General features: G+C 29.8%; 1 protein-coding gene across 5 annotated transcripts in view; it reads right to left on the reverse strand.

Moving 5' to 3' along the window:
- Positions 1–12,315, reverse strand: part of LOC107452122 (MFS-type transporter SLC18B1) — an 86,957-nt gene that overhangs the window by 55,239 nt on the left and 19,403 nt on the right. For 3 of the 5 annotated variants that reach the window (XM_087155469.1, XM_087155470.1, XM_087155471.1), the window contains exons 2-4: positions 6,723–6,913; positions 2,264–2,278; positions 2,152–2,181 (exon numbers count right to left, since the gene is read on the reverse strand). In XM_087155469.1, the coding sequence (XP_087011595.1) occupies positions 2,152–2,181; positions 2,264–2,278; positions 6,723–6,835 (158 nt within the window). In that variant the 5' untranslated portion in view covers positions 6,836–6,913. The remainder of the gene's footprint in view (positions 1–2,151; positions 2,182–2,263; positions 2,279–6,722; positions 6,914–12,315) is intronic. The other 2 variants (XM_071187408.1, XM_043042626.3) reach the window with 1 other exon arrangement.

Consider the following 12,315-nt stretch of genomic DNA (forward strand, 5'->3'; position numbering starts at 1 on the left):
GTCTCTTCTTGATTTATAGTTATAACATCTAAATGCCTTATCATATCATGAAATATATTTTTGATAAAGATAATTTTTCTCTTACAAATGTTTTGATTTATGTTGTATTGCAGTTTTTGACCTCGACTCTTAAAATTAGGAAACTCTCGTTGTATATTTCAATTAATGTTTTTTCGTAATTATCGTGAAAATTAAAGTATAAGAAAAATGTGATTAATATCGATATAATATGAATCACTAATGCATATACTTTGAAAATAAAACAATGAAATTTCTTCTTTACGTCGACAACGTAGTACTGAATATTGAAATATCAAGAGAGTGAGCATTTATAAGCATGAATGCTAGCATGCATATGAAGCATGAAGGTGCACGACTACAGTTTTAAAAAAAAAAAGAGTTTCTCAAAATTGAGCAAAACTGTGTCAAAATAGCTGCAGAACAAATAATAATCTAATGTGAAATCCCTATGTATTTAAAATTGAAACAGTATATACCCACTTTTGAGCAAAATATATAGAGAAGGAGAAATGTGTGAGAATTGTTTGCATCCAGCAGGATTCAATTCAAGGACCTCCGGAATCGTGGTTAGGAACCAACAGAGTAATTTCCAATTTCAATGGGGAAAAGGTTTACAATTTTGAATATTATCGGAAATTTTAATTTCTTTATTTCGCTATATCTTAAAAACTTTAAAGTGAATCGAGTGCACGTCATGATGCGTCATTGCGGTGGCCACTATATACCGCTCCTCCCTGGACTGGACTGCACAATTATAATGGTTAGAGCATCCCACTAAATACGAACCTGGATGTTCTTGGTTCGAATCCTTCGGGCAGCCAAGGAGCTCCTCTCTCACACATTTCTACCTCCTCATGCATTTTTCTCATAAATGAATAAATGCTGTTTTAATTTTGAAAACCTGAGTTTTTTTTTTCAAATTCGACTATTATTTGTTTTGAAGCTATTTTGAAACATTTTTGAAAAACCCTTTTTTACAGCGTACCTCTTTACGCTAATTTTGACTAAGTAAAAAGTATATATTTCTTTATCTCTCTGAAACCATTTAATCTTATATCTATCATAAATAAAATTGAGTTTATAATATTTTGAAAAAATATATACTCTTGGCTACAACACCATGGCTAGTCTGTTTAACCAAAAACAGTGAGCCCCTCGTAATAAAGCCATCTTGGCTTGTTGTTGAACGCAAAGCAGCGTGCATATTAAGTAAGTTGATATCCAAGTACATATTTACAATGAATAACTCACTCCCTGCCCCACCTAGACAAGAAAAAACCGTGGAATAGGTAAAAAAGGAGAAAAAAAAGTTTCCCATCGAAATAAAGTTACTTCTGATTATAACCAAAATACCCACCACATTTAAATATGAATTGAAAAATGCTATGTTGCTTACCATTTACCTATGTCTAAAGGACAGTAGCATAAATATTATACTATTTTACACGATGGTAGCCTTGAAATGTGGACAGACTGAAACTGCCCTTTTGTGGCATATACAACTCTACTGATGATAAACCACACGTTTTTGGGGGATTGCAGTTATTAGAAAGAACGGGCCATTTAGGACAAGCACACTGTTATCGAAAAACCATTCGGTTGCCATCATTGAATAAAAGACGTGAATCACGGGACTCGCATTTCACTTGCTTCGTATTCACAATTCTCAGTAAGAATTTTTATCTTATTTTATTTTATGGCCGTCGTTGAACAGCCGACACAATTTTCGGATTTACGACTACTAATGTTCAACTTCGTAGCCTTGTAATTTTGAACCCAATCCAGAAGACAAGGGAACTCCTGAATCAAGTATTGAGAGAAATTTGCCTTCGTGGACGACTTTTAGATGGAACTAACCCGCATTTGCGTAACATTGAGAGGAAGACCAGGCGAACCTTCCACGGTTAGCCTGATCCACGATCCGTCTACCACTGAGGATATTTCACGTCATCACTGTGGTCGGTAAAAGCCGGATGTGGGATTCGTATCGATTGGGGTCCGAACCCGGTTTGCCTCGTTGGAAGGCGAACGCTCTATCCCCTGAGCCATCGCGGATCGCTATATTCGTATTGACTTTTCTATTATGTTATTTCGTTCTTAATTTTGATTAAGTTCAAAGAAAAAACTCACCATTTATCATTCAGCTCAGAAAATTGCTCTCTGTTAAATGAATTTGTAAATTTTTCTATAAATTTTGTTGACTTACTGTAATTGATGCTCAAATAAATTAAAAATTCGTTACCTAAGTGGATTCTCTCTAAAACTTAAACTTTTATTGAATTAATTAAATTTAAGAATTCGCTAGAAATGATTCAATTTACAAAAAAAATCATTTGATTCTTTTGAATTTACCACTTAAAAGGATGTCTTTCGAAATTTATTTCTGAAATAAAATAGTCAAATTTTATAAATTGTTAGAAAGCATGTAAATAAAAAAAAATTAGCTTTCTCAATACTTTATGCTTAACGCCGAAATAAATAAACAATTTAATTGATCCCCTAAGGGAAGATTTTTTAAAATGATTCTTAGATTGAATTAAACAATTTTAATTAGTCGTTGAAATTCCTTCAATCACAAAACAAACTCAGTCTACTTTGGGCTTGATACCTAAATAATTAAACAGTTTCATTTCCTACCTAAGAGAATGAGTTTCAATTGCTACCTTTTTAAAAAATTCGTACTATAAATTATTAAAGTTTGATGATTAGTTAGAAATCATATGATTATAACACAAATGATAGCTTAATGAATCCTATTTGTTTAATACCCATAAAAATGAATAATTTAATTTGTTGCATGAACTATTTAAATTTAATTATTCATTCGAAATCATTCAATTACAAAACAAACTCAGTCAATGATTTGTGCTTAGTGCCGAAAAAAAATAAACAATATATTTGCTACCTAAGTCTATGCTTTAAAAACTGTTTTTTAAAAGCAATTAGTTACATTCAATAATTCGATAGAAATCATATAACTAAAAAATAATAACTAAAATTATACTTTGTGCTTAATGTCCATATAAAAGAACGATTTAATTTGCTACCTAAGAGAATGCTTTTCAAATAATTCTTAGATTAAATTAATTTAATTACTCGCTAAAAACCATTCAATTACAAAACAAACTCATTCAATACTTGTTGCTTGATTCCCAAATAAGTAAACAATTTCATTATTTATTTATTTGGCATCAAGCACAATTAAAGCAATTAGGTAGTATAATTATTTATTTGGGCTGGGATAGCCTGTTTGGTAGGGTACTAGACTCACGTTCGGGAGAACGAGAGTTCGAAACCAGTCGACCGAAGACTCTCCGTGTAGTAAATGGTGAATGGTGAAAAGTTAAATCTGTCGGGTCCCAAAGTCCTCCATGTTCCCATAACAAAGTATACCTCTGGGGGTACTGGGTTGGAGATATATCGTTCTCGGGTTCAGGTCAAAATTACGACCTGTGGATGAATAAATGGTGACATGTGGGTGGGGCAGAAGTCGAATTCTTGGCCATAGATGACGCTACTAGAAAACAAGAACACCGCCACTGCCTTAATGGCCTACGACAATAACAACAATTATTTATTTGACATCAATTGTAATTAGATAGCAAGTTTAATTTTCTGCTTCAGCGAATACTTTTTGAAACAATCTTTAGATTAAATTAATTTAATTTAAAAATTCGTAAGAAATTATATAATTAAAAACATTTATATCTTAGACATTACTTTGGTGTATAGTTGCCACCATTTTTGGCGTTGATGTAGACTAAATAAATTTTTAAGTATAGAACTGTAGTTATCGTGCAAAATATTACGTAAGATAGACAAAATAACAATTGTTTGAAGGAATTAGTGCAAATATATTACTAAAAATCTGCTTGTTTTTTAAATGAAATGCTTTTGCAATGATGCCATAAATTGATTTTAATGCACATGAAAATACAGAACTGTAGTTATCATGCAAAACATTATATAAAATTCACACAAAATAACAATTGTTTGAAGGCATTAGTGCAGATATATTACTTAAAATCTGCTTGTTTTTTAAATGATTTGTTTTGCAATGATACCATAAATTGTTTCTAATGGGCATGAAAATATGTATTGTCAGTAAATAAATAAATAAAAAATGAATAAATGAAGAATAAATAAATAAAAAATGAATAAATAAAAAGTAAATAAATAAAAATGAATGAATAAAAAATAGATAAATAAAATGAATAAACAAAAAAAATAAAATTAAAAAAAATTTATTAATTAATTAAAATATAACAGTGAAAAAGTAAATTAAAATTTGTGACTGCATTCACTGTAAAACATTTTAGTTTACCTCAACACCAAAAACGGTGGCAACTATACGTAAAAATTTTTTACAGTGAGGATAAAGTGGGTCTTAGTAATCCGGATATGATACTTAAAATAAATAACAAATAAAGATATTAAGTTAATAAATATAAACCTAAATACAAAATATTAGTTAATACTTAATTATAATAATTAAGACCCAAAATCCAATGCACCTAATTCTGAGCAATCTAATACATATTTTTTTTTCTTTTATGAATTATAAATAGTATTTTAAATGATAGAAATCTTAAACTTACTTTCTATCAAGACTGAAAATGTTTTACTTTAAAAAAAAAAGAAAATTAAATTTTAAAACGCTTAAAAAATATTAACTTTTCATTGAAACAGTAACAAAAGTTACTTTCACAGTAAAATTTAACAATGCGAACGGAAAATAAATTTTTGAACTCTCAAGCTCTATAATTACAACATAAGTTATCGAGAAAATCAATTCTTGCCTAAATCAGCAAAAAAATGCTATGTTGCAACAAAAACATGAAATGAAACAAACAAGTTACTTTGTTATTTACCAAACTTCAAGGAAGTGAAAGACCACTAAAACAAATATACCTAAACATTTTTATTAAAGCCCTTAAAAGAGATTTTGTCATTCACATCTGAAAAATATTAGGCAATAACGACTAATTTTATGACATTGATATTTTCACACAGTAGGCCCTAAAATGATGCATAATAAAAGAAATCTAAAAAATTATTTTATATTTTATATTTTTTAATTTGATATTTTATATGGCGTGTCCCAAAACAATGGATATTCAAAGGAATCTAAGAAAAACTATATCGACATTTTACACAGTGTGTCCCAAAATGATGAATGACAGAAGGAATCTAAAATATTATATTGATATTTTATATAAAGTGTCCAAAAATGAGAAATAAAAAAATTAAACAAAAAAGTTTTTTGATGTATTTATATATAGAGTGTGCTAAACTGAGAGATAACTGAAGGAATCTAAAAAAAGTGGATTGATTTTTATACACTGTGTCCCAAAATGATAAATAATAAAATAAATCTAAAATAATATATCATACAAATATATTTAAACTGTCAAATGTTTTTCAAATGATTACTTTATGCAAATATATACATTTTCAAAATGTATTTGTTGTATGAATATATACGATTATTCATAAGAGATAAGATATACTTGGAAGAGAGGTAAAGCATCCCATGACCGAAAATGCCCTACGCCATAATGGCTGCGTCCTTATTTTGAACTCAGCACGATTAGTTAGTCTCCAAATCATTAAATTACGATAAAATAGCTACCTCTGGGCCTATATGAATGCAATTTTTGTCAATAATTATTAGAAAACGTAAAATTAACATAAAATTAAGATATTTTTAATGCGCAGATAGTTTCAAATGCGCACGAACAGCCAATTCCTACTAAAGAGGTGGTTCTATCAGCATAGGATGACATAACCGGTCTTGAGTTCCTATGCAATTCATTGTCCTTATGGTGTGGCATATATTCCTTTTAAGTTTTGCTCATTACAACAGAACGTTTATTTACTTATTTTATTAATACAAAAGCATACAAATTTAATAAACGCGAAAAAATTTAAGAAGTAACAACAATTCTTACGAATTTTTGGACATTCCGAATTTTATGATTCAAAGTTTTAAAAATTAAATGTTTATATGTTACAATTGTTGTATCTTTGAGATGATAGAACATGGTGGTGAAGATGTAAAAATTGTTAGCTGCGCTCCATTTTCTTCAACAATGGGTTTTATTGGAATATGTTTTTTTTGGGAGGGGGGGGGAGTTGTAGAACAGTACCTCTAAAATATCATGCAAGTAGTCGTACAGGTTGATTTTGCCACCAGAATTTTACATTAGTAAACTTACTGGTTATTTTTTGCTTTTAAAAAAATCTTGTTTATAGATACACTGATTCTTTTTTCAAAAAAATTTAAACAATTGCTTATGTCTGTGCAAATAAAGAAATTTTAAGAAATAAATAAATAAAAAAAATTTTAAAAAATGTTTCGGCAAAAATTCACGTTTTTGAGAATAAATAACTTTATTTTCTACCGAACAAGATCTTCCTTCAACTGCGTTTAATAATGAGAGACGTTATTTTTGAATACGCTGAAAATTTTATCAAAATTTATATTTAAAAAATTTGAAAATTTCTCGTAGTAAAGTTTCCGTTCATTGCAAAAAATTTTGTTAGTTAAATTTTTGTACATTATATCTCTGTTGAAAGAATTATTTCATTAAATTTAGTTTTTAGACATGTTTTTTTTCATATAAAAGGTATGATAATAGTGATACAAATTTTTAAAAAGAATAAAAAAATAAAACTTTTTTTTTCAAACCCATGATTACCTTTTAAATATCAGAGGAGTTTTTTGACCTGCACCTTTCACACTAGTTTTGGTTGTTAGAGAAAATCTTCTAACAGCTTCCTCAACAGAATTTAAAGCAGAAGCAGCTTCCATTTCTTCCTTTTATGTATGCTATGACGTGCTCATATGGACTTTATTATCTGATTAGCTTCAACAGATGTTATGATGATCCTAATGAAAAGAAAACTTAAATTATAAATTCTATGAAATAAAAAAAATGATTAACTTTGAATTATAATGACTAAAATTTCAAGTATTATGAAATTATCAAATAGGATTGACTCGTGTAACTTATTTTCTTTTTGTTTTATTCTGAATTAAAGCTATCTTACTTTAAGCACTTATAAACATGTGGTTCATTCTCACTAAATACTTTAAAATTTATATTTTGAATTTTATCTTATTCATCCTTTTAATATTTATTTCTCACAATGTATCATTCTTAATGTTTAATTTCATATAAATATTTACAGTGTGTTACAAAATTATAAGACCACCCCGAATGTCCCTCATTTTTATAATACACTGCATAAATGGATAATTTTAAAACAGTGAAGTAACTGAAATTAGTTATATTTTCTCAAATTAACCAAAAAGTGAAAAAATTGATTCAATTTCACACAGCTAACGATTTCTTTAAATCTGAGTGTTACGTAAATCTAAGACCACCTATTTCTTTTTTCAAAATCGTTTGAGTTTTCAAAATATTTTTATTTTTTCTTTGAAACCCATATATAATCTGTAACTTTGGTTATTTTCTCAAATTAGCCAAAAAGTGAAAAAATTGATTCAATTTCACACAGCTAACGATTTCTTTAAATCTGAGTGTTACGTAAATCTAAGACCACCTATTTCTTTTTTCAAAATCGTTTGAGTTTTCAAAATATTTTTATTTTTTCTTTGAAACCCATATATAATCTGTAACTTTGGTTATTTTCTCAAATTAACCAAAAAGTGAAAAAATTGATTCAATTTCACACAGCTAACGATTTCTTTAAATCTGAGTGTTACGTAAATCTAAGACCACCTATTTCTTTTTTCAAAATCGTTTGAGTTTTCAAAATATTTTTATTTTTTCTTTGAAACCCATATATAATCTGTAACTTTGCATCTCCCAAAACACAAACGATAAAGAAAATAAGAATTTAATTTAATTGTTTTCATCAGAAAATTCACAATTCCACACGGAAAAGAATTGTCTGAGCTAGAAGTTCAAAAAATGTGGTTTTTAAAGGCTCTGGAAAATCGGAACGTGAAATACGTAAGTTAAATAAACGTTCTAAAACTACGGTGCATAATATTTTAAGCATAAAAGAGTATTATGAAAGATCCGGTACGAAGCGTGAATTATCTACTCGGGATAATGGGTGCATTTTCAAACTTGCAAGGAAACAGAACTTGTCTGCTCGCTAAATAACTCAGCAGGCAAGTAAAATGATCTTCCATACAATGATCTGGGGCACTTTCATATCAAATTCGAATGTTTTCTTCGAAAATTAAGAACAAAGCCAAGACCGTTAAAGCATCATAAAGAAAAGAGGCTAAAGTGGACAAAAGAGGTCATGTCCTGGGATGCTATTCGAAAAAATATTATTTTTCTGTCAAAAAGAAGTTCAATTTGGGTGTCCCAGATTGTAAGAATTAATACTGGCATGATTTGCGAACAAAACATAGTGATTTCTTCGGTGGACAAATCGGTGGTGGCTTTGTGATGGTGTAGTGAACATTGCTTATGAGGATAAGTGTGACTTGCAGCGAATTTCTGGAAAAATGTACTCTAGTTGTTAACAACAACTACTTTTCCAACACCTTATACTCTTTGATCCTTGGTCAGACTGGAAATTTCAGCAGGACAATTGACCAAATCATGTGTTCCAATCAACTAGATATTAGTTTCATTAAGAAAGAATGGATGTTCTAAGATAGCCAAGCCGTAGTTTCGATTTTTGTAGCGCAGGAAACTTGTAGGCTACTTGGCAAGAGTATTGTATGCAAATAGCCATCAATATGTTTCTGTATACGACCTGTAAATAGCCATCATAGATGAATGGGGCACAATTCGTGAAACTTTGCTCGAAAATTTGATTGAGTCGGGGGAAAATCGAGTTTTTGAGGTTATTTGGAAAAATCGTGGATCAGCATTTTTTAGTTTTGTAATGAAAGTTCATTTTGGATTCAAGTATGCAAGAAAAAACATTTTAAGTTTTCCCCTTCACTCACTATGAGTACCATATTATTCCCTCGACCTATTTAATGAACCAATTGTAATTACTAACGTTTCCCTTTTGCATGTGATATAAAAGGTCATCAGGATTTGTTTGTAAATTTTCTTCCCCAGGCTTCTGAAAGTGAAGCACTTCGATTTTGGATTATTCGATCTCTTGCTCTCCATGCTATATATATATATATATATATATATATATATATATATATATATATATATATATATATATATATATATATATATATATATATATATATATATATATATATATATATATATATATATATATATATATATATATATATATATATATATATATATATATATATATTTATATATATGTATATATATATATCATGAATCAAAGATAAATCCTTTATCTCGGAAAGAAAAGTCTGTCTAACATAGAGAGTGACCACCGTTCCTTGTCATACAAGTATTACAACAAGCCCTCATACTATTTAGGAGGGTGTCAAGAAATTCTTATGACATCAAAGCCAATTTTTCTAAAAGCGTGGCTTTAAACTTCTAGATGGTCTTCAAAGAGGGTCACGCTACGAAACTGCTCTTCCTAGGACATTCCAAACATGTTCAAAATGATTGAGACTCGAAGACCATTCATACGGCGAATATCCTCGACATTTAGAAAATCCCCAACAAAGTGAGCTCTGTGTGGTCGCGCTTTATAGTCCTTAAAAAGGAGTCTAGGCCAATAGCACGCAGGAAACCAAATTGCTGACAAGCAGTAGTGTATAATGCGCAAAAAAGAATTTAAAAATAATACTGACCAATCCGAATAACGTTTGGTCAAATGATCGGATCTGATCTTCATGTTTTAGGACTCACTTGTAATGTTTCCAGGGAATGACCTCAAATATGTTATTTCATTGGAGCAGACGATATTTTAAGTTACGAAATCAGACACAAAGACGTACTTTCTCTGAATGAACATACCTTTTTTTCAACGGATTCGGATATCTGACCACCAAAATATCGGGGTTGGCCTCAATCTGGAAATATGGTTCGAATAGTTTTATCAGGAGAGCGATCCAAAGTTTGGACCACTAAATGTTAATTTAACATTTTGCGTATCTGGACATATCTCGAGAACTTTTTAAGCAAATTGAAAAACTTTTGCACACAATTATAAAATCACTTCGTTTATCCAAAGGCAATTCCATGCAAAGAAAAAAATTTGTAAATGATGTAAAAAATTTTAAAGTATACAAATTTTTTGCATCATTTTAATGTATGTAATTGTATATGATAAAATACAAAATTCGAGTGAAATCGGTTGAAAGAATCTTGAGAAATCGAATTTTAAATATACGACTTCTTTAAAATTTGATTTCTTCGGAACTATTCAACTGCTTTCGCTCAAATTCTGTATTTTGTAGAAAATTATGTAGAAAATTTTATACCTTACAATTTAATATTTTTTTAACTATTATTTAATAAAATAACAAAAAATTAAAAATATTTCCAAAAAATATTCTCTGCATGGAACTATCTTTGGATAAACGAATTCTATAATTGTGTGAAAAAATATTCGCTTAAAAGTTCTCAAGTTATGACAAAATACCCAAAAAGTAAAATTAACATTAAAAAGTTCAAACTTTGGATCGCTCTCATGACCAAACTATGGGAACCATATTTTCCATATTTCTGCTACCCCCTATATTTTGGGGGTTTAGAAATCCGAGTAAGTTGAAAAAAAGAGATATTTATTCAGAGAAAGTACGTTTTTGTGTATGATTTCGCCTAAACCTATTAATTAGCATATTCGAGCTTTCACCCTCGAACTATTAAGAATGGGTCCTACTAGTATCATTTAATCAAAAATTATTCAAGTTAGTCCTTTTTTTTTTCTTCTTCTTTTTTTTTTTTTTTTTGCGAACTGCCCGACTGCCCAACATTATGTCATCCTAGACAAAGAAATCCATCGATTTCTTTTGCGTAATAAAGATGATTGCGAGCTCTGCGTTTTCTCAAGATGCAGATTCGACGAAAATGACTCTTTGAGATGAATCTCGAATTATCACTGAAAAGAACACGCCCCCATTCTTGCTAAATGCAAGACAGTTGTGATTTGATCCACAATAGCCGACCCTTCTTTTCAATACAGTCAAAGGGTCAGCGCGATAGGTAACAGTCTGACTGAAGAGTAAAGGCGGCCTGTGCGAATTTTGTAATAAGTTTTAAATTGTTCCAAACATTTTGTTTAATTTTATTGAATATTTTTAACGTTATAGCAAAAAAAAAATGTGAAACAAAAAAATTTGTTTTCATAAAAATGTCCATATCTTCATAAATATCAAAGCTAGGTTTACGAAATTTTGTGCAATTATTGCATATAATTACCAAAATAATTGTTGCAAGTTACAAATTTATTCCTACGTTTTTTGGCATAGGGTGTTCAAAAACACTATTTTCCGTTTGTAATTTATAGTCGGTCACTCAAACCTCTAAAAGCTTTAAACAAACTTCATTGAGAAATCCCATGATATAAAATTTTCTGAAGTAATAAAATGATTCTTTAATTATTACTTAGGAAATATTAAAAAATGTAAGAAATGTTTCCACTATTTTGTCCAACCCCTGCCCATATATATATCAACTTTTTCAATAATATTCAAAGAAAAATTGAAACATTTTGCTAATAAAATACTTTTGAAAAATTTAATAAATAAAAGTTACAAAACAAAATTTTTAAAGCAATCTGTTCGTAATATTATTCAATTTTTTAATAAATATGTCGTATTAATTCTTATATCGCTTCATAAAATTGACAAAAAAATATATAGTTGAATACTTTGTTGTTTAAACAATATTCTCATGGTAGTTACGTCTGTCAATAAATAATTATCCCCAAGTCACAATACTTCTTCCAATCTAGCTATCAATCTATGAACATCTTGGCTGTAGCTAAGGACTTAACCCAGGAAGTAAAGTGGGGTGATATTCGGCGACTAATCGTCAGAGACACTGTTCTGTTACGTTTCGATAACCTCTGTGGTAGACCGATCATGGGTTAGAGTCCCTCTGCCGTCAAGCTAACCGTGGAAGGTTCTCTTGGTCTTCCTCTCCTTGTAACGCAAATGCGGGTTAGTTCCACCAAAAAAGTCCTGCATGAACTCAAATTTCTCCCAATACTTGATCCAGGAGTTAACTTGTCTTCAGGATTGGGTTCAAAATAACAGGGCTATGGAGTTGAACATTAGTAGTCGTAAACCCAAAAATATTGGGTCAGCTGTTCAACGACGGTTATAAAATAAAACCTCTGCTCTCAGATTAAGGTAGAACAGGCGAACATAACAGCAGAACCGGCTCAACATCCGGCTTGTTCTAT

The sequence above is a fragment of the Parasteatoda tepidariorum genome, chromosome 11, assembly GCF_982258835.1.
Source record: "Parasteatoda tepidariorum strain Cologne lab strain chromosome 11, Ptep-v5.0, whole genome shotgun sequence".
Classification (NCBI taxonomy): domain Eukaryota; kingdom Metazoa; phylum Arthropoda; class Arachnida; order Araneae; family Theridiidae; genus Parasteatoda; species Parasteatoda tepidariorum.